This window comes from Diuraphis noxia, unplaced genomic scaffold, assembly GCF_037042655.1.
Source record: "Diuraphis noxia isolate RWA-SAM2 unplaced genomic scaffold, SU_Dnox_SAM2 contig0002, whole genome shotgun sequence".
Classification (NCBI taxonomy): Eukaryota; Metazoa; Arthropoda; class Insecta; order Hemiptera; family Aphididae; genus Diuraphis; species Diuraphis noxia.
Genome location: NW_028301712.1, coordinates 69,473,350 through 69,498,425, shown reverse-complemented (window position 1 = coordinate 69,498,425; position 25,076 = coordinate 69,473,350). Strand labels below are relative to the sequence as shown.

The 25,076-nt window shown below is 28.7% G+C and overlaps 1 protein-coding gene across 4 annotated transcripts in view; it reads left to right on the top strand.

Annotated features, from left to right (window-relative positions):
- Nos (Nitric oxide synthase) overlaps positions 1–16,710 on the top strand; it is a 90,154-nt gene extending 73,444 nt beyond the window's left edge. The window contains exons 8-25 of one of the 4 annotated variants that reach the window (XM_015522997.2): positions 1,716–1,890; positions 1,954–2,055; positions 2,148–2,342; positions 2,772–2,869; positions 2,953–3,097; positions 3,251–3,355; positions 4,671–4,759; positions 4,835–4,954; positions 6,595–6,769; positions 9,665–9,797; positions 9,885–10,178; positions 11,047–11,216; positions 11,280–11,490; positions 11,799–11,886; positions 12,059–12,183; positions 12,297–12,445; positions 13,349–13,540; positions 15,098–16,710. In XM_015522997.2, the coding sequence (XP_015378483.1) occupies positions 1,716–1,890; positions 1,954–2,055; positions 2,148–2,342; positions 2,772–2,869; positions 2,953–3,097; positions 3,251–3,355; positions 4,671–4,759; positions 4,835–4,954; positions 6,595–6,769; positions 9,665–9,797; positions 9,885–10,178; positions 11,047–11,216; positions 11,280–11,490; positions 11,799–11,886; positions 12,059–12,183; positions 12,297–12,445; positions 13,349–13,540; positions 15,098–15,211 (2,680 nt within the window). In that variant the 3' untranslated portion in view covers positions 15,212–16,710. Of the gene's footprint in view, positions 1–1,715; positions 1,891–1,953; positions 2,056–2,147; positions 2,343–2,771; positions 2,870–2,952; positions 3,098–3,250; positions 3,356–4,670; positions 4,760–4,834; positions 4,955–6,594; positions 6,803–9,664; positions 9,798–9,884; positions 10,179–11,046; positions 11,217–11,279; positions 11,491–11,798; positions 11,887–12,058; positions 12,184–12,296; positions 12,446–13,348; positions 13,541–15,097 lie in introns of all 4 variants that reach the window. The other 3 variants (XM_015523002.2, XM_015522991.2, XM_015522983.2) reach the window with 3 other exon arrangements.
- Positions 16,711–25,076: the final 8,366 nt, after the last annotated feature.

Genomic DNA, 25,076 nt, shown 5'->3' with positions numbered 1-25,076 from the left:
AATAAATAAAATTTTGTTTTGAATACATCTTATTGTGGTGTATGCGTCCAGATTCGAACTCAATTAAATTTCAACTGACGTTATAGGTACTCATATAGGTTAGGTAGATACTTTTAATATAAGCTAAAATTGAATATTGGGAAATAAACATCAAACGATTAAGATTAAGATTGCTAGATAATTGGGTAGTGAAAGAATAATATTATTATAATTTATAGTGTATTGATACTACTATTTATTATTATTATTATGACTATTATTGTTAAAATGTCATCTTATATTTGTACGGTTTTCTCGTCATAAAAACAACACCATAAAATTGGTTAGGTTATTTTTTTTTGAAAATATGATATAATACCAGGTTTCTTCTATTTTTCTAACCCGTTACTTCATCCATCCATCAGTGGCTAATGTACAAAATAGCTGGTTATGTACGAAACAATAATTTTACATTTTGAGTGTTTCCTTTATCCCAATAACTGGTATGGACGATATGCACTTCACTCGCACTTCGGACGTTTAGCCGTAACATATATATATATATATATATATATATATATATATATTATATTATACAGAGTGAATCTGAAAGATAATGCATAAATATTATGTAATTTTGGTGTATGATTTTCAAATCTTCTAGATTCAAACTACTTATAAGTATACTCATTAACGCTTCAGACAACTTGCATATTATTATACATACTACATAGGACATAGTTATTGTGCTATTGAGTGTATAAAATTATATTAAATCTATAAATATATTTGAGCCTTCATAGTATGTGTGGTCACATAATGAAGTTATTCCAGTGATAACTCATAGTATGGTGCACAGGGCTACAGGAGCCCGTGAACCAAAAAAAAAAAAATATGCATGAAAAATTATTAGATTCCTATAGTAACATATTATTAATTGGTTATTATATTATATTATATATTATATTATAATACACATTGTCTGTACCTAATAAAAAAAAGTTTTGGCAGCTTTTCATGTTGAGAAGTGTGTCTATAAACTATTAAAATAAAGTTCACAGCCGTGTAAATATTAGCTACATGCCTCGACACATCGATAAGTTATAATCTATAATAAAATGGTAATTAAGAGCACATATTTTAATATGTGCACCAAACCTATCCTTACCGTACCGCAATGTCGCATCGATCGTCGAAACGATATCGCACCACTGTACTTAATTTCTACATGTGTACTCTCAAATCAACTAATAACTACTACATAATATCAACAATATAATATAAAAACGAATTAAAATCATATTGTTACAGAATTAATATTTTTTACCATCCTACATAGGTATCTTATACATTGGTTGTGCACAACCTACATAAAACTCACGAGCCGCCACTAGATTATTCATATATTCTTTTTTTTTTTTAATCACTGTTTTTGGCAAAATCATTTTAATAAAGTGGAAAGGCCTAACTATTGTATATAAAGCCGAACAAATTATTGCTTTCAGTAGAATAAATCAATTTTTCTTTGACCTAAAATCAAAATGTATCTTAACCTCAATCTCAAATATCAAAATTTGGCTTATCTTACGGACTGAAAAATGAAAACATAATATATATTTTAGTATATACTTTTAGTATAACTATACTTGTGAACGGAAAGATAACGGCTCAGTGAGACGAAGCGCGTTTTAAATTTACATCACTTTATTTGATAGCTTCAACTGATTTGTTTGCAGATTCGATTGGTTTTCTGACTTGGGTCTCAGGTGGTACTGTCTCCCCGCAGTATCCGGGATGATGTTTGACTGTGGAGGAATCCAGTTCACAGCGTGTCCGTTCAACGGGTGGTACATGAGTTCGGAAATCGGATGTAGGAATCTATGCGATCCACATAGATACAATGTTCTAGATGTAAGCGATCAATGGATTTTTGATGATAAAGTTTTATATTTAAAAACTATTTACAACTTACAGGAAGTTTTAGAACGTATGAAAAGCGAATTGAAAAATTATGGATTTTTGAAAAAAGATCGCGCTCTTGTTGAAGTGAACTTAGCCGTACTTCATAGTTTCCAAGTAAGTCAATATAATATAAGGTGCTTGTTTTTGTAAATAACTATTTTAGTAAATTTTAACGATCTTAAGTTATAACAATATTTTCACAACAGTCAAACAATATAACTATAATGGATCATCACACTGCATCCGAATCGTTTATGAAACACTACGACAACGAATTAAGAACAAGAAAAGGATGCCCCGCGGATTGGGTGTGGATTGTGCCTCCAATTTCTGGCTCCATCACACCTGTTTTTCACCAAGAAATGGTCAGCTACGAACTTCACCCAATGTATGCTTATCAGGTAAAATCTGAAATTTTATATAAATGGACTTGAAAGATTATGAGTTCAGTTAATTTACCATTAATACATTTACTTTATTTATTAAAATAATCAATGTACTAAGAATAACATAATACCTATATGTAAACATTTATAATGCTATAGGAGCTTATTTTAATCAAAAAAACATACATTGTAAATATTAAAATCGTTTAAGCAAAAAAAGATTGAATATATTGTTGAAAGCACGGTTTAATTTAAAATTAAAAATACATAATTCACATAAATCATAAACCTACACGAAATATTTAAAAAATCTTATTTCTGAAAAATAATATTACAATAACACACAATTGCTATAATTATACATTTATATCTAAAATTATTTCTTGTTTCTTAAATCGCATTAATAAATCACTAAATAATATTTAGTAAATAATTTGTTTAAAGGAACCAGCCTGGAAAACTCATGTTTGGAAAAAAGGACAAAATCAAGGAAAATCTTTAAAAAAACAGAGACGAAAGTTCCACTTTAAACAAATCGCTAGGTATTTTGAGAAAACCATATATATTATTGATACCTAAAAATTTTAATTCCATTTAACTAAATTTCATTTTTTTTTTCGATTAGAGCTGTGAAATTCACATCGAAATTATTTGGACAAGCATTGTCTCGTAGGATTAAAGCAACCATCCTATATGCAACAGAAACAGGAAGATCAGAAATGTATGCGAAAAAATTGGGTGAAATATTTGCACATGCTTTTCATTCTCAGGTACATTGCATGGATAATTAATTTACCAATACGCACGAAATCACAAAAAAAATGTATTATATCAACAATCACTATGTTTACATTATATTATTTTAAAACGACAGTATTTTGATTTTAATTAATATTTGAATGACATTCAAATTAATATAAAAGGTAATGAGCATGGATGAATATGATATGACAAGTATTGAACACGAGGCGTTGTTGTTAGTCGTTGTATCAACTTTTGGAAATGGTGATCCTCCCGAGAATGGACAGGTATGTTTAAGTTATAATTATTATTAATTAAAAACAAATGCTAATTACTAAACAATTAACATAAATAATTAATGACTAGTTAATTACAAGGTTTTTTTAAACATACTTAACTATACCTACGAGTACTATATTACTATACCTCGTATTTTTAATTTTTTTAAATATTTTTTTTTTTTTTTTTTTAATAGAGGTGTATGAATAGAGCTGTAATTGTACTTAACATAAATAAAATATTTAGATAGGAAGGTTTAGATTTGGTAAATTTACGCACTTAATTGAGTAAAAATGATATGATTAATAATAGTGCCAGTTGTAAAGTGCATGTTTTATTAATCCAGATAAACTACAATTAGTTTTTAATTTAAAACACAAATTAGTCGGAGTCCGGAGTCCCTACCTCTCCAAAAATCATAAATATTCCTAGTCTAGCTTGTAAAACCTATGACAGGTAAATGATTAATTCAAAATTTTGAACCCATTCAGGTGAAGATAATATCGTGTAAAAAGATCATAATGTATAAATTAAAGAAATAAAACACCAAACAGCACAACTTTACTAACATTTATTTTTAAATAAAAGGCCACTACCCACAACTTTATGATCCTTTTTAGATTGTGAAAAGTGGCCATTGTTTGTATAAATAGCATTAGATGTGTATGTTTTTCATATGAACGTTGAACATATTTTAAGCTAGAAATAATGCTTCATTATAACTGTATCTATCAATTTTGTATTTGTATAATCATAAGCGTAAAAATAACTGCCAAAAAAAATTGCGAAATTCACAGAATGAATTTCAAATGAACTAGTTTTTGCAATTTCTCGAAATCAAAAAAAATAATAATCCAAATAAACGAACCAGAGTCCTTTCCCGGAATCTAAATGTTATTTTAAATTTACAAAAGGATATTATTGGTTATCGATGGATACTTAAACTAAATGGATCTCCTTTGAGAATTTAACCTAAGAGTTAATGTACTGCTAATGTTATATTTTTGCCATCTATTGTAAATACGTATGTTTTTCCAGGTTCAATTATACTTATCAAAAGTTATTTATAAATAATTTACCCGATTCCGGGGAGATTTTTTGTTTAGTTGTACATACAGTTAGAGGTTGGCCAATATTTAAAAAGAATATGAGGAAACTTTATTTTTTTGACTCCTTAGAAGTTCGTTAATATAAACAAAAAGAAAAACCCTGCAGAAATCATACTTCTATTTTTTTAGCGTAACAAAAACTTATTCAAAAAAATAAAAACACAACTTTCCAATAAAAAAATATTTGTTTTTGAGTTTTTATTATTCACTATAGGAATTCGCACAACAATTGCATTCAATGAAAATGGAACACGAAGGCACTAATTCTAATAAATCACTTGCTGTTAAATCATCGCCTCTCAGGTACTAGCTCTTGGCACATCCAAATGTGGTTAAAGAACAAGAAGTAATCACCAATATTTAAATATTTATTTTTAGCTCCGCGTCATTCATAAAGGCAAATAGTCTTTCAGAATGTTACCATTTAACCGAACTAAATGATTTGTCTAACAAAGATTCAACAGATGTTGATAACTTCGGACCACTTGGAAATGTCAGGTAAACTATTAAAATTAAGTAAATTGAAAACAATACGTGTACATTTAAGTTCAAAAATGCTTGTGGAGTGGATTATTCCATAATTGATAAATTATAATTAATGCTATAACTTGTATTCACAAAAATTTCAATAGACAAAGTTTTCTATAAATTATTTTATAAAAAGTACAGGACAGGTAGTTTTAACTCTAATTGGGAAAATTTAGCTAAAGAGTCAACGTGCAATAGGGTGGACAACTCTAGTTCACTGCAAATACTTCTTATGCAAGGACACTTAATTTAATTTACAAATATACAAAATGAGTCTATTTTATAGATATATGCTATTTTTCTTACCAATTATAAATTAAAACTGTACCTTTTAAATAAGGTTTATAAAAAAAATATATATATATTAATTTTTAATTTAACTCTATTAAGCTTATTTATAACTGAACAGAACGAGTTAAAAAAGTTAATTGACTTTACCAATCTTGGAATTTTATATCAATAAATTACAATATTATATTAAGATCAATGGTGTAATTTTGATATAAAATTTGTATAAACATCAAATTTTCGGTTCAAATTTTTATCAAGATAGTAATACTGTAATACGGATATACCCATAAATTAGAATGAACTAGAAGGCAAAAAAAAACACACACAAATGCACTCTTAAAACTGGTGATAAGATTTAGTTACTCCACTTTAAAAAAAAACCCAAAACTTTTTAGGCTTATCTTACTACTAAATATCTTGATGCCATATTAACAAATGTGTATTATATATGTTTAGGTACTTATTTATTGTAAATTTGGTAGTTATGTAAATTATTGAAATATTATATTCCCGAAATTGGAGGAAAAAACAACATCAAAACTCAATTTTAGTACATAAATATTGGACCTAAGACAAGAAATCACATGTTTTAGATGAATTCAAACGTATTATAAATAATTTATAAGCTGATAAAAAAAAATCCTCTCTATTTTACAAACTGGTGGATAATTATTTTTGTAATAAAAAAAAATAAAACAAAATATCCATCTTCATGTAGTTGTTTAAAAAAAATTAAAACACGTAGAAAATATTTTTTGTACATTTAAATATGTAATTCTTTAAATATGCCTTATGGTGCATGCATAATACATGTTTAGTGAATTTATTGATTTGTTTTTACCTAATCTATATTTTACGTTTGATTTTTAAATTGAAATCTATTTTTAATTCGTACTATTCTATATGCCATTTACATTTAATCAATAGTTAAGTCTCTTTTTATTTTTATATTAAATACATATTAAAATATTATAAATGTTTTAATTATACTTATCAGGAAAAATTGTTCCTTCAACTCTTTATTTATTTTAATTAATCAACTATTAGATATGAACTAAAAATATTAAACTTTGAAAAAAAATCAACTTTTTTTAAGCATATTTTTGAATTTTTCTCATTGAAGTTTAAAATGAAAAAACTTTACAATGACTGTATAAACATCGTATAAAATCATAAATATTATAAAATAATTAATTATTAAAGAATGGAACTATGTTTTCAATTTCATGTTATTTGTTTACTGGAAGATGTAAAAAAATAAAATATGTTCAAATCTAAAATCAAACTTAAAAGGTAAAAATAATATTTACTCGTTACAGATTCGCTGTGTTTGGATTGGGCTCGAGTGCATATCCAAACTTCTGTGCATTTGGATCGTATGTTGATAATCTTCTAGGTGAGCTTGGTGGAGAACGACTCATCAAACTCAATAAAGGCGACGAGATGTGTGGCCAAGAGCAAGCCTTTAAAAAGTGGGCTACAGATGTTTTTCATGTGAGCAGACTTAAAACAATGTTGACATCAAAAGTATTTATTTTATATTTCCGATTTATTGCTTTTCGACGGAAAAGCTTTTGTACTCGGTTCAAACGTGTGCGGCGATCTTTATTACATAAAACTTATAGTGATTTCTTCAAATAAATCATCAAAAGTGTTAAATTAAAATCGATTATTATTCGAAAATAACCATAAGATTACTCTTATCTGAAAACACTGAAATATCGTAATGCAGTAGAATCAAAATAAATAAAACGGTAAGTAGGCAGATAAAAATCCCACGTTGGGCGTCTATTTGTAGTGGAATAAAGAGGAAAACGGTATTGAGGAAATAAGAGATGTTAAAAATATAGTAATCACTTACGTGTATAACATTGATTTGAATTCCTAATATTTTATGTATACGCTCGTGTAATTTTTTTCTCTGCTACTAAATATTACTGTACTTAAGTAAGGACTAATAATTCCGTTTTTGGCTTTAATAATTCCAAATGTAATGCCACTTATCTTGTTTGTAGTGACGATGAATTCTTAGTCTTCGATATCTCACTGGGCGTTAATCGTGATTCGATGTACGTTGTTATTGCAATATTTAATTAACCATAAGTGAACTACTTCTAAAATTACGCATACCTACGTTACCTATGTTATATAACTTAAATTTTATTGAAACAACCTGATGTTACTTACTAAAATTTACTGTCGTTTATAAAATTATTTTCATGGAATATGTTGATGTTTGTTTGTAATACACACGGAATACCTAATAATTATGGATGATTGATTATGTATCTAAGATATTTGTTATACATGTAGTCGTCATACATATATCGATAAATCTAAAATATGAATATCTTAAGGGTGTGTACAAGAAGTTAATCTTTCGGAAATACTGAATGCTACCCGATACTATTATACTGTCGATATACTTTACAATCCAACCCTTAGGAGCAATGAGATTTAGATAGTACTTTTAGAACATTATTATTTGATTATTAGGATTTGTTGTTACATGTAGCTTATTTAGTTTATAAGATGTAAATTGTAAATTTACATAATTAAAATAAAAGCAAGCAAAGATTTTAAGATAAAAATTTCGAATGAGTAATGCATAAATGATAACAAGAGGTTTTTTTTGTTTAAATAATCATAAGCATAAATTTAAACCAATAAGACCAAACCTATACACCAATGCAATAATTCAAATTTGAGAAAAACGAAAGATCAGAAGTTTATTTTTAGAATAGAATAAAAATCAGAAATAGTTAGATTTTTGCAGTTCATCATCTCGTGCACAGGCCGTCTGGCCTTTAAACTCGAGTATTTCAACAAGACTGGACAAGTTAATGATATGTGTTAATACCCAAATACCTATGTCAAGTTGACTTCGATCAACTTAACGAATACTATTAACTTAACTTAACTTCAACTAATAATTTAAGTTAATAATAAAAAAAAAATATGCATTTAAGTATAAAGTAATATTTTATAAAATAAATAGCCATCACTTGAATAGTAATTTATATTCATAGGTACCTAAATTACTATTCGAATAATCTATGGTTATTGCACTAGTAAAAATTAATTTATAGAAATATTATGATTTATGAATAACATAGTTCGTTGCATCGTTGGCTAAAATTGACGTATTTGTATGGGCTAACTAATGTTAGCCCTATATCAATATTTATTAATACCTAACTACTACAATTTATTAGTTTTTAATCTATAAATACAAATAGGAAATTATTCATAAGAATATCTTATTTTTTTCTCAAATAATATTTTTTATATTCTGCAAACTTATAATGTTATAAACCTAAAACAGCGAAAACCATTGTTAATAAAAATATTTTTCTGTGTAGTACAAAAATTCAAAGTTAACTTATTTGGGAATATCAAAAAATATGAGATGATTTTAAATTAACATACAGATGACAAATGAATTGAGTTAAATTGAAATTAATTAAAACAGCGAACTAGTATGTTAAGTCAATAAGTTAAAATTAACTTGATTTCTTCATTTATATTTATTTGTACTTGTGATTTGCTTCAATATTTGTGTATGTATGTATCTAAGCGTGACTTAGCGTACACGGACGTGCTTTAATGTGACTTGTTTGTTGACATATTTGCTTAATGGCTCTTAATGCATACCTAAGGTATATTTTTGCATCACGAGAGATGTAACATAAAAGGCAATTATAAGTTGTTAAGTTTATAAGTTAGTGTATTTTCGCGACTTTTTGATGCCTAGTCAATGTATAATATGTAAGCCTATTTTTACATTAATATATCTATGTGTATATATATATATATATGTATATATATATATATATATTTGAATAACTGTGTAATCATTTTAGTTACCTACCATTGGTGAAAAAATTGATGATTTAAATTAATATTTTCATTTCTTTTGATGTTGGCTGCGCAGCGCCACAGTGACAATTTTTTAATCGATAGTGGTTTCATCATATATCATTTTTTTTACGTCATTGTTTCCTCTTTGTCGGATGTGTCAAAATATGGTCATAATTTGTACATGGACGGCTAGGAATTTCGGTGTGGTTAATATCTTAATATTATTTATGATTATGATAATATAGGTATAGAAGAAAATTATTCAATATTTCATATTTTTCTACACTCGTATATTATGGTCATTATCGGTATTAAATCATTTTATGTATTTATAATGTAAAAATTAGATATACAATGTATTACAGTAATATCATAAGTTTAGTATAAAATATATTTTTAAATGACTTTTAAACCATTGTATAACATTTTTGTTTTAGCTTCTGTGTTCCGTTTTTGGGGCCAGCCTTGCTACTAACACTGTTCACTTCTTATAAAAATAAAAAAGACTAATACATTGAAAATTATTAGGTTGCGTGTGAAACGTTCTGTTTGGATATGGACGAGTCTCTTAGCGAAGCGTCACAAGTACTTCATAACGAAAATCTATCAGCGTCTACTGTTCGATTCGTGAATAATTCTGAACCGGATGATCTCCATTCCGGTACGGACAAATTACATTAAAATTAAATGTTATTAATATCAACGATTGGCATGTCCATACAATTGCTCATGTATTTTTTTACTCTAGCATACGCACACTATCACAACAAACGGGTTTGGACATGCAGACTCTCCAACAAACAGAACTTAATGAGCAACAGTGAAGATGGCAAAAGTGATCGAGTGACATTGTGGCTAGAAATCGATGTGGATGATTGGGCGAAATCGGATAAAATAATGTACCAACCCGGCGATCATGTGGGCATGTTCGCCACCAATCGAGATGAACTTGTATCAGGTATTATTCCGTTTTTACAATGTGATCAAGATCCCGACGAACCGATGGAACTTCAAATGCTCAAAGAAAAACATACATCTTCAGGTAAAATGATTGATAAACTTTAACTTGTAAGTCTTATGTATAAGTATAATATGAAACATATTATATTATATATGTGTGTGCAGTTGTAAATTTTTATTACGTCTTAGAAATAATAATATATATACGTATATAAATGTATACAAAATTAATTGAGTGATATGGTCGTTAGATATTTAGATGTATGTACGTTTTCACATTATTTGCTAAATGGTAACAATAATGTATTGGAAGAAAACGTATAATATTTATTTTTTTCTGGCATTAAAATATTTAAATTTTTGTAAATTCGAATACGAAAATATCATACAATCTATTCGTTACGAATTCCATTTATAAAGATAATTTACTTATGCAATTGAGATTTTTTTTTAAATTATTTTCATTCTGAAATAGAGAAAATGTAAAATAAAAACAATTTACTTTCATACATAGTCACGAGTTGAATACCTATTCATTTTCTAATAGGTATTATAACTAGAAAAACTCATAAACCTACACTGCAAAACCCATGCTAGTCGATGACAGTCAACTGCAGAATGCCAGAATCTAAGCCCCACATAATAGACCGTATTCTAAGATAAGTTTCGCAAGTGAAATTTATGACTTTAGAAAAGTAGAAAACTTTAAATCACCGACCGTCCACTTATAACAAGCCCAACGTTTTAATAGTCCTTGAACATAGTTTAGATTTTTTATTCATAATGAATAGTATTACGAAAACTATAAATTACGAAACGTACATTCTAAGCTTGGCATCAAAATAAATGTAAATTTACAGAAACTCATGTTTTGAATACACAGTATAGTATCTATGTATATTATAAAAATTTTTTTTTCTTATGTTTATCGACGTTATTGGTCCTTTAAGGTATTTCAAAGAATTGGTCCCCCCACGAGAAGATACCAAGATGCTCTTTGCGAACTTTATTGACACGATTCTTAGACATCACTACGCCGCCTACACCAAATATGCTACAATTTTTCGCTTCGTGTGCTACTGATCCCACTGATAAAAAGAATCTCATAGCACTAGCAACAGTAAGACATTATCACATTTTGTTTAATATCACTATTTTAAATTTTAATTTTCCGTTTTTGTAGGACAGTGCCGCTTACGAAGATTGGCGTCATTGGAATTTACCCAATCTTCTAGAAATTTTCCAAGAGTTTCCTTCTATTAAACCACCTGCTGCTTTATTAGTCGCACAGCTTACACCGTTACAACCGAGATTTTACAGTATTTCTTCGTCAAGTTTATTACATCCACACAAAGTGCACCTCACTGTCGCAGTAGTGACTTATAAAACTAAAGGTAATTCTATTAAACATTTAACATTAGATTAAAATATATAACTAGATTAATATGTTGAGTATACCTAAGTTATTATTATTTTGATTTATTCTTAATCAAGTAATAGATACCGACAGGCTTCATCTAGAAATTATACGGTTTTAATTTTATTTTCAACTTTAAAGGAGATACATCTATCTGAATTATGAAAAACGTATAAAAAAATAGTATATATCAGTCTATAATGTTAAATTGTTGAATGATATAAACTATTCACGTAAAAAATTGGTTTGAATATAAAAATAATTATCGATATTATTTTTGTTAAGGTGGAAAAGGTGCACTTCACTATGGCGTATGTTCCAATTACTTGTTAGATGCGAACATTAATGACACGGTGTATATGTTTATTCGAAGGTAATAATAATTATAGTAATTGTTATTGAAACCAATATGATATTATCATGCCAACATTGACCAATTACTATACTATCAATCAATCAGTCTAACAACACTGTTCTCTGATTGACCTACCTAATATCATATTACTCTAAACGTCTATAATAACCATTTCTCTTTCAATTCGTAGCGCACCAAATTTCCATTTACCCGAAGACGTAGCGAAGCCATTAATACTTGTGGGTCCCGGCACAGGTATCGCCCCGTTCCGAGGATTTTGGCAACACAGATACGCACAAAAGAAAAACGGAATTGGTAAACACGACACGTTTTCATATCGCCCATTATATTATTATAGCATATAAATTAATATAATAATCTTAAAACGTCCGTTATACAAGAGTTTCTCACTCCCATTATGTCCGTAGCAGATACCAAAATGGGCAGAACCATGTTGTTCTTCGGATGCCAATACAAATCGATGGATCTCTACAAATCGGACAAGATGGAAATGATAAAAGAAGGAGTATTAGACAAGACTTACTTAGCACTATCCAGGGAGCCGTCCATTCCAAAGGTCAGTTTAAATTCAAATATTGACATACCAGTGTTATTAAAATATATACAAATGGTTTTGATCGAAAACTTCATCTAAAACGGTATCGGTTCGTGCAATAATGATCCAGAAATACTGCATAACATACTCCTTGGATCTATATAAGATTATTTTTAAGTTTTAAACTCAAACCAATAAACAATTTTTTTAATGTTGAATTAGAAAATTTTTGTTAATCGTAATCAATATGTATTCAAATTATTCGCAACTTTTTTTTTTCTATTAATAATATTAATATAATACAGGCGCAAATGAAAACCAAAAATATTCTATAAAACAAACAAGTCACCCATAAGACATTATAGATCTTATAAAACCCTCTTGATGTTAAATTCTATTATTTATTTCAGTAAAATACTTTATTTTAATTTAATTCTAACTGAAACTCTTACCGTAACCCATTAATTAAACTACTCTATCCTCTATCTCACTTACCGGTAATGTACGTAGAAGGCTCAAAAGACAGTGGCCTAGAACCCAGTTAAAATTAAAAAAAAAAAAAAAACAATAATAATAATATTTGAAAAGTATATCAGGTCAGATGGTACTGCTGAGTATCTATCCATAAATGCTAACCTCCATACTAATCAGATTTACTCATTAGTCATTACACTTATTTTGTACTGTATAAATGGTAGATAAATTTAATACGAAAAATACATTTTAAAAACTGAATTGCTATTACCACCTAGGAAGTTATACTTTACAATTTATATAACTGTTGAATTTATATTATGATTTTAAACAAATGTGCATCCGAATCGATACGATAAAACTAAAATAATATTATGGTATTGTTATTGCTCGTATAATATATAATATTAACGAATCCGCTGTGTTATAAGACCATATTGTTGTTTACAGACTTACGTACAGGACTTGATGCTGAAGGAAGCGAAAATGATATACGAATTAATAGCCGTGGAAAGGGGACACTTTTACGTGTGCGGTGATTGTAAAATGGCCGAAAACGTGTACCAGACCCTCAAGTCAATAATTCAAGAGCAGACCGGCATGAATTCTACACAGTCCGATAACTTCATGTTGGGATTACGGGTACGTTCATACAAGATTTATGGTGATCGAGGCCGAAAAGTCAGGAACGATATTTTTACTTTTTTAAGCGTGATTTTAAGAAACACATTTAAACGATATTCACAGAATAGCGTGAAATATCTTTTGTTTCATATTTTGAAAGTCACATAATCATAATTGAATAATCGTGGGGTAATCTCAATATATAATCGAAACCAAATCCCCTACAAAAAAATTGTTGAGTAGGTATTGGAGTTATTTTTGAGCACTTATTAGTAATGTTATATAAAAATTTGATATCATTATAAAATAATTTATAAATTGAAAAATATATTTATTTATTTTTAAGTCAACATTTAATGTCTGCAAAAAATTTTGTTTTTGGCCCGATGCGTTTCATTACAGAAATAAAAATATTTTATCCCATTGAAAATACTTATACTCAATAACAGATTAAAAGTTTAACACGTTATTTATTATCGCAGTAATAGCAATATAATCATTAATCATGCTGTATGAATATTAATTATTATTTATAATATGTTTAATATTTTAATCTATTAGTTAATTCCACATAAGTAATATTTAAAACAAAAGAATTTAAAATATTTAAAGCAACAATGGGGTTGAGATTTATTCAAATTCGTTTGCCTGATTAAACGTTAACTAAATAAATTTAAATATAATATCAGCCAGTCCCGTAAATTTACTATTCCATTGCCTATTTAATCATATTTTAACGCATGGTGAATTGTAAGTAATATCGTAATGGGATCATGGGCACCAAAATGATCTACTAGAATATACAACTTTATGCAACTACATGCAAGTAACCGTTTATTATAAACACTTTGCGTTTTCTAAATTATGGTTTAACGCCATAACCATGCAGAAAATAATATGCTTCTGAATGAACATCGCAAAATTATTATACAAGCGCTTTATAATAATGTATAATACGAAATACGAGGTTTTTATTTTTCATCCCATCCCCACAGATAAATTTTTAAAACTCCAAGCCACCCCCCCCCCCCCACAACATGATGCAAAGTCATACATAAATTGTATTTACAGCGTTTTCCCGTTGTCCTAGGTATAACGCAAAATTAAAGTCTACGAGATAGGCACACGTCACTGATTCTTGGCATCACGTTATTACGCTGCCACTTATATATCACATACCTATAATAGTATACTCATCGGCGTATATATGTATAATATATGATAGGTATAAAAAATTTAAAATTAAACTATATACCTAATATGGCTATTTATATCATATTTTATCGTATACACGCCTTTATCGGTAAAAAAGCACAAAATATTTTATCATTTATACGCCTCTGTACAGACGCTTGCCATGGTTACTTACCAAATAGGCGCCTAATATATTATGTGTTCACGTAATACTTTGAAAAAAATTTTTGTATGGGACGTTTGAAATTTTCAAGAATTCGATATGGCGTTGGTCGTTTGCAAGGTGCACCCTCCCCCCCCCCTGAAATGCACGTCATGAATACAATATTTTACTGCTGTGCCATCGTGTTAATCATATAAATATTATTATTTGTTGTGCAGGACGATAACCGTTATCACGAAGACATATTCGGCATCACGCTGAGGACGGCCGAGGTGCACAATAGTTCAAGACTGTCCGCTCGGATCCGAATGGCGTCCGAAACGCTTCCATAACGTTCAATTTGGCCTACAATAGGCAACATGTTGGCTAAGTCAATAGCAACAATACAAGAATTTAGAGACAAAAAGTTGTAAGCATTTTACCCATTTATAAGACGACGCGTATACGTATGTAGACACAAATGTAAAAATATTTTTATTTTTCTCGGATGTTTTCAAACTTGCAATATTGAATATATGATGTATATGCTTACTCTCTTCCCACCTTTTCTACGCTCACCCATACCCACACAACAAGTCACCAACACACACACTATCATTGTCCTATAGCCCACTCGCATTTTTATGTAGTGGGTAAGAACATCTATAAATATGTATCATACACACACTACCCACTCGCCAAAAACATAAAAATTAAAACATCTTTGCATTTTAATTATTGGATACTTCAAAAAATGCGAATGTAAAAATTTTCGTTTTTTTTTTTATGATTTCGTGTCCTCGTTCTGGCGATGTACGTACCTACTACCCACTTAAATATTTTAAAATATGCAACGTTTTAAACGATCTCACATACACGGGTATGCGTGTGAATAATTAATGAAAACATGCACGTTTCCGTTTTGTTTCGATTTCGGTTGATCAAAAAACCATAAATACATGATTAATGGTATTAATATGGCGTAAGTGAAAACAGCGATTTTTGGAACGTCGTCGGACATAATAATATGGTACTGTTATTTATGAATTCAATTTTAATTAACTCAACAACGTATTTTGTAATTTAGGCACTAATATACACATTAGTATATACAATACACTTAAGTATATAGTATTATATAATATGAATATGACTTTTAACCAATACCTACGCTGCTACGCGATTGAAATGTTATTAGTTAGATAATATATTAATTGTATTTAAACTTAGATATAGGTATAGATACTCAGCAAAATAATTATTACACTTTAATAATCTAAGTCAGAAGTTCTTTACTTTTTTTTATATACCAGTACAAATTAAAAATGTTCACGCACAACTTGAAACTAATATAACATAATATTTAATATTAATCATAATTCTAATATTAAATTTTCTTTAAAATCACGTACTTACAGTATTTCGCGTACTATTTATTGAGAACCTCTGATTTTGGTTAACATAACCAAATAGTTGTAGTTTGAACTAAGTAATACTAACCACGAAATTCGTCTTGAATTTGTTTGTAAGATAGACTCTATTGTATAAAATATATATAAATATATTCTTTTACGTTACCAAAATTATTTACATTTAAATCTTTTAAATCTATACTTAATTAAATAACAATACATGGTTTTTATTATTATATTATAATCACTTTAACGCGTCAATTTATTACATTTTCTTTTTTTTAAAGGTTTTATTGCTATACATATTTATAATATTACTTATTATAATATAACATATACTTATTATCTTTGTTATATTATACTATAATGGGTGTACTTAAATATTTTTATCGTTTTTCGATTATAATAATTTTTAAAACAAAAAAAAGTCATTCCTTTATTGCTATTATTATTACTATTATTATCATTATTATATGTAAATATTGTATTGTTTTTCGATTTAATTATATAATATTATATATTATATACCTAGATAATATTCTAGGCGTACGCAGATGTTTATATGGTATCTAAATATTGTTGTTCAGTTATTTAAATCGTATTAAAATTGATCTACTCATTATTTTCTTTGAAACATAATTAGATAATTCAACTAATAAATAAATTTGTTAATTCTAAAAATTATACAAATATGTCTTATGAAAAATTTGCGTTTTATTTTATTATAATGGTAATTCTTTATTTAAAGGTGCATTATATGTTTTTTACGTGTGCCCACGCCAACAGCCAGTCCAAACAACTATACATAATAAGATTGTTCACTTTAAAAATTAATTGTATATAGAAAATATAAAAATAATAATGAGAGGAATTTTGAAAAGTCAATAGTCAACAAGTGATTCCTTTCTGAGGTAAAAAAAAACATCGATTTACTCAAACAATAATTTTGCATGCAAATATAATACATTTTTCCCAATTATTGAAAAATTATGAAGGCATTTTTTTTTTAACCACCCAAGTAACAACAAATATTAGGTAGAATTTTCCATCCGAAAACAATCACCAAAATTGAAGGTTCTTGCATATTATCTGCTCCCGAACCAGACTACAATACAAACACAAAAAAACTCACTTCACTACTTTACCACTAAAAAGAACACATTCTTCAACGCACAAAGAACTTAAACAAAAAAAATAACAATTTAATTGTACAACAAATGCGTAACATATTTGTCTTTCTGAATTTATACATAAGAATACATCCAATCGGTGTATAAATAACATTTCACATATCTAAATTTCACTCATCAGCCAATGATTCCAGTAATCAAAATAATTAAACATATTATATTATTAAAGATCACAATATGTATCGAAAATCCATGTAAATTTTGAGGAAGGAACAAATACAGTCGAGTCTCGAAAACTCAAAATTTTTTTTCATCCCTTGGGAATTCCTATACATTCATTGCAATACTTGTCGATATAAGTCAAATTTAACAATAGTAACTTTAATTCATATGTTAAATTTAATCACTAAAACCAAACTTTTTTTTAAATGGAGAGAATTGTTCGGGAGAAAAAACAGTAAAGAAAGAGTTACAATTTCTTTAGGACCAAATATGACTGACATAGATAAAATTAAACCACTATTAAGTATTAATTAATTAATACATATTATATAGGAAATAAGTTTTAAAATGTTATATTTTATTTGTAATATTGTAGTTAATAAAATATATATATATATATATATATAATATCTAATTCGAATTAGTTTTTACCTACCTTGAAATTCGAATTATCGAGTTTGGCTGTACTGACTTTTAATATTACTTTTTTAACAAGTACAAGGTAAGAGCTTTTAAATATTGCAATAGATGATAGCCCGGTTTAAGAGCTTGATATTATTATACTCGAAATATCGTGCCGACGATTGAAATAAAATATAAACTCACTTGGACAAATATTCAAAATGATTTTATTCTTTTTGTAAGATAAAATGTACAAAATGGAATTTTCTAATAATTGTACTAATCTCCTATTCATATAATTATTAACTATTGTTCTTAAGTCATAGTGTGGTTATGCACTTATAAGTTATATTACAATTTATCAAACTAATAAACTATGTACTCCGAATATAACATTATAATATCTTCATATAACATTTTTTATTATATAAAATCTGAATCAACGGCTAGATAATGGTTCATTAAGTGAAACTAAATAAGTCATGGGTAGTATTTAACTTATTACGTATTTCAGTCACGCGCCGTAACGATATATTATGGTGTTCCCATATTATTATCATTATTATTAAATCAGTTCAGCGAGCCATCTACACGTCTATGTACCGAGATTGCCTATTCATTTCGCCGGTCAGTAGATACATATCAATTTATAATATGTATAAAATGATTAATAAATTATTGTAAAAAAATAATTAAATTTTTTTTCAAAAATCATTTAATTCAAACTACATATACCTCTAAAATCCACCAACGTTAACATATTAATTATTAAAATGTATTTTTTTAATAATAATACATCAAAAATCACTAATAACAGATTAAATTTAGGTAATTAAATAGCTTTAAATTTTGTGCTAGAACAGTATAATTAATTAAAAATTATAATAATATTTAAATCAATAATTATTGTATATAAATCAAAAATGTTGGTTCACTACTCCACTGCCTGATCAAAACTTTAAATCAGTTCGCGTGTTCAGCTCAACGGAGACGGTCGCACATAGCAAAGTTCATCTGCACAACGATAACGTCTCTATCTGTACAAATCGAATATAATCAAACAAAATAAGGTAAGTGAACTTAAAATAATGTAAACCACACCAAACCTACAATGAGCGTTAATACTAAATTGCCCATAAAAAAGGGCCAAAACAACTTCTTTGCCACTAAAGCACCTAATAATCTTCATCTTAACAACAAAACAATCAAAACACCTAACAATAACCTAAAGATCACATCTAAAACCTCAAATGCCAAAACCAACTCAACTCCACAGCTCAACAATAATCCACACCAATCCACACCAAAACAAACACCTTCAAACTTAATAACCAATGAAAACCAAATTTCATTCGCCAATGCAGCAGCTAAAACTCGAAACCCAAAAAAAGAACAGGCGATAATAATCGAAATAACTGATGACATTCAACATCATGAATATATATATGCAATAGCAGAAATAACCAAACCGGAAAATATATTATTCATGTCACGCATATCTAAAGATAGATTCTGCATATTGCTATCATCGGTAGAACTGGTAGACAGCGTAGTTAATCACCCAACACCATTAATAATTAACGAAAAACCAATTAAAATAAGAAAATACTTTAACCCCGATAAAAGAATAAAATTATATCAAACGTATGCCCAACAATACCAAATGAAACAATTTTAAGCGAACTCAGCAACATTGGTATAAACTATAAACCCTACCAGCCAAATAATTCATCTCAGAGCCAGCGTCAAAAAAGAAGGTTTTTGATACATCCTTACTCCTTAGTTTCCGAAGACAAATATTCGTATCCACAGAAACCATCATAAATCTCCCTAATTCTTTACTTATTAATCACGAAGGAACTAACCACAGAATTTTTTTTCGGATGATTCACTAACTAGCTTCATATGTAAAAAAATTGGTCACACTTCCTCCAGCTGCAATGAATCCACAGAAGCAACCATAAAAAATCAGAATAATTTTGGAAAAATAAACGATACTCTCACCATACAACATCAACACACAATAACAACAATCCAAACAAGCAACATACAAAAAGAACACCTGTAGAGAACCCAATTATAACTACTGCAACGAATAACACCGATAACGAGGATATCGACCTCATATCATTCATGGACAACAAAAGACCTCCTCACCAACAATGTCCCGAAACTCTGAGGAAGACACAACAATCGATAATGTACAAAACACAATTGCCACCAAAATCCATAAAGACCTCACCATAAATAAAGCCAAAATATCACGAATCAATCCGCAAGCAACCACCGAGCTAAACGCAATATTAGAACCAGCAAAACAAATTTTTATCGACAACGCTACCAATATATCAATCGGTTTTAAGCAATTCAAAGTTTTAATAGAAAACGCTCAGACCTGCAATGATAAAAAAGAACTATGTGATAACTATAATATCGAACCCAATCAACTATAAATAATTAAAATTATTGAACTCATATACCCGGTTATCAACAACAGATCGATTAAAAACCGCTTAACACGATTCTCAAATGCACTTTTCGAATTAGAGATACCTATATATGAAGATGAATAATTAGAACATCAACAATAATAAACACACGCAATCAAGATAATATATATCCATTCAATTAATTAATGACATCTCAAAACTTTAATTTAATACAATGGAATCTTAATGGATTCTATAAAAAATACAACGAATTACAATTAATCATCCAAAAATATTATGCCTACAAGAAACCAATTTTAAAGATAATAACAATAGGAAATATTCCAGCATATACGGGATACTATAATAATCGTACAAATACACGCCGCGTAAGAGGTAGTGTAGCCATCTACATCTCCGACATTTTCTCCAGTACACAAATAAACCTAATAAAGTAACAACCAATTTAGAAGCAATTGCGATAACAATTCACGGTAAAGAAATAGTTACCGTATGCAATGTATATATACCTAATCAAACAAATTTTAACGATAATGACCTTACCCAATTAATTAGTCAACTACCTTCACCGTACATTATCACGGGCGATTTTAACAGTAACAATGAAATATGGGGCTCATTAACAACGAACAAACGCGGCAAAGCAATAGAAAGATTATTAAAAAACGATAATTTAACCCTTTTAAATACAGGAAGCAACACACGTCTAAATCCCCACAAAGGAAACTTGTCAGCAATCGATCTATCTTTTTCCAACTCAGCACTAGCCCATCGAATCTCTTGGACAGTGGACACTAAAATATACAGTAGCGATCATATCCAAATCTATATATCTATCATACCTAGAAAATGCGACACAAATGACATCCCTAACACAAGATGGAATTTAAAACATCCAAATTGGTAACTCTACTCAGACATAATTTGAAAAAGAAATACAAATGAACAACTCAATAATTAATTATTCAACACCAGAACAACTAATAGATTTCTTCACAAATCTTATTATAAATACAGCCACAAAAACAATCGGCAAATTTACAAATAATAACAAACCAAAAGTACCGTGGTGGAACGAGAAGATAAAAGCAACGATTAAGCTAAAAATCACCGCACTAAACCGATACAAAAAGACAAAAATTTTCAATGACTTTATAGTTTTTAAAAAACACAGAGCACATACCAAATACTTAATAAAAAAAGCAAAATTAACTCTTGGCAAGATTTTACATAAAAACTAAGCTCGATCCATCCAACGTCTGGAATAAAATTAAATCGTTATAAGGTCTAAAACGCAACAACCAAATTAGCATACTCAACAATGAAATCATAATCCCTCAGCTAGAAGCAGCAAAACAAATAGGAGAATACTTCCAAAAAAATAGTAGTAATTTAAACTATACTACCGAATTTTAAAAAAAAAACTCAATACAGAAAAGATACCGATTCAATCCGAAGTCAACCATAACAATCCACTACAAATTCAACTAAACAAAAAAATTTCAATCAACGAAATAATCCACGCCTTATCCAAATGTAAAAGTAAAATCTCCAGCCAGATGGAATACCTTACTCTTTTATCCACCACCTCCCCTCAAACGGAAAGCTCCTTTTATGTCACATATATAATATTATCTGGAAAAACAACTTCTTTCCAAACTAGCGAAACTGCACAATAATCCCGCTACTGAAACCAAATAAATATAAATTCCAAGTGGACAGTTACAGACCAATCTCCCTAATCAACAATATTAGCAAAATACTAGAAAAAGTAGTAAACTCAAGGCTATCATGGTACTTAGAAAAAATAAATTATCTTTCAACTTTTCAAAACGGATTCCGTAAAATCCACAATTGACAGCTTAGGATATATCCAAATCGAAATAAATAAAACACTTGTCGAAAATCAATCTATGAATCTAATAAGCTTAGACATAGAAAAAGCCTATGACTCCACTTGGAAACATAGAATAATCTCAAAATTAAACACAATATTATGTCACGGAAACTTATTAAATTATATTAAAATTTGTTTACAAACCAGATCATTCCAAGTAAAACTAAGCAACACAACTTCAGAAACATTTTCTCAAGAAAATGGAATACCCCAAGGTTCAAGTTTGTCCCCAACATTATTTTTAATAGCCATAAATGATATAACAAACTGCATTACTGATCCCATCAAGTACACCCTCTTCGCAGATGACTTAAATATTTTTTACAGAAGCAAACAAACACAATTCAAATTCTACTTCAAGAAAGTTTAAATAACCTAACAAAGTGGTCTTCAGAATCAGGCTTCAATTTTTCACCAAGTAAATCACAGAGCATCAGTTTTACAAAAAAAAGAAATCAAAAACCTTCCACTTTCAAAATAAACGAACAAACGATCCCAAACAAAGACACAATAAAAATTCTAGGCATTACATTTGACAAAAAATTATCATGGATACCTCATCTAAAACTAATCAAAAAAGAAATATCCCAAAGAACAAACATCATAAAAATACTAGCACACACTACATGGGGTTCCAAAAGCAAACTACTAATTCAATTACATAAATCACTAATCCGGTCAAAATTAGAATATGGCGCAGAAGTTTACCTATCAGCCAAAAACAGTGCTTTAAAAACAATAGACCCAATACACAACACATGTCAACGCCTAGCCATCGGCGCATTCAAATCCAGCCCGGTTGAAAGCATCTACATTATAGCTTAGTGAACCCCCTCTCTGGATCCGAAGAACTCAAATAGCACTTAATTTCGCCGCAAGACTAACCAGAAACAACTCTGAAAAAATAATACCAGACCACATCAATCAGATTACCACAAAATATAAATTAGATTTTTCAAATATAATAAAATACTCAATTATACAAACACCACCATGGTCCACCAAAATCAACTTAAACACAGAACTTGCAGTAAACAAAAAAAAAGAAACCATCCCAGAAATCTTCAAAAGTCAATTCTACGACCTCAAAAATAAATATTTAGGACAAGACATATATACCGACGCATCCAAAAGCGAACAAGGAGTAGGAATAGCAATCATAATCGACAAAGAAATAATAACATATAAACTGCAAAAGAAATGCTCAATCTATACCGCCGAAGCCATCGCCATAATATCAACTCTTAAACATATTGAAAACTATCCTCAACAAAACTTCAATATATTTACAGACTCCGTAAGCTCCATCAAAAGCATCAAAAATATATTCCAAACCAACGACATTGCCAGCCAACATTATAAATCAAATCGATAATCTAAAAAACCAAAACAAGAACGTCCAAATAATTTGAACACCAGGATATTGCAAAATTCACGGAAATAAATTAGCCGACCATGACCATCACGTAAAAGAAGCCATAGTATCCGAAACTCCCAAACAAAAAAGTAACACAATATTAGACACAAAAAAACACATAAAAATAATCACTCAAAATATATGGCAGAACCACTGGTCAAACCAAAACAACGAATTACGTGAAATAAAACATAACATAAATCCCTGGCCGCAATACAAAATTTCAAGAAAAACCGAAATAATAATGAACCGACTCAGAATCAGACACACACACACCTCACACCATAATATGCGGAGTAACCCTTTCAGTAAAACACTTGATGACAGAATGCCGATCAAATGAAGAAGAAAAAGAAAAACTAAATATACCAACCAACTTATACGACTCAATCGGACCCGACTAACCCATAAAAAATCACGTCATTCCTCAGGACAACCAAAATAGATAAATACATTTAATTAGAATAAATATAGTCAACAGCCCTTATTATTGTAATTAAATTGTCACCAAAAACATGTAAGTTTTAAGTAATAGTATGATGTAAATTATGTATAAAGCTAATGGCCCATGTCGCCGAAGCTATAAAGATCAATAAAAAAAAAAAAAACTTTAAATATTTACCATGCCTTGATCAATACTCGATTTTTGTGTACTAATGATCGTGAAAAATATTCTCGTATGAAATATTAGCTCAGACATTTTGACATGAAACTGAAAATCTAATACGCTTGGAAATAATAATTTCACTCGTTCACTGCTTATTGACAATTAAAAAGATCATCTGACTCGCATATTAATAATTATTATTATAATACTGGTATGTACGTATAAGTGCATATACCTAGTTTACACATTATATTATTATGTAGGTTACTACTAAATAATTAGTGTTTGAAGTATGAAGTATTTCATTTTGAAATATTTTCTGATACAAATATTATAATAATTATTTATCAATAACCTAATCAAAGAATACCATCACTAATGAATACCTAGTTAGTGACCGTTTTCCCTTATATAGTAAAATTGTGAAGGTAACCAGGTAAGTTATGACAGTTAAATCTACGTAAAAATAATTTATCAATAAATATATATATATTATAATATGGAAATATTTCATGAAATGTTTCAGAATTTAAAATTTTATGACATTTTCAAATAATATATAAATTATAAATAGATAACAGTATACCACGCCTTAAAACGATAAAGCATGAACTTTTTATATAATTGCTTACTTGTACTAAAAAAAATAAAAAAACATTTAATACCAACCCATCATCGGTA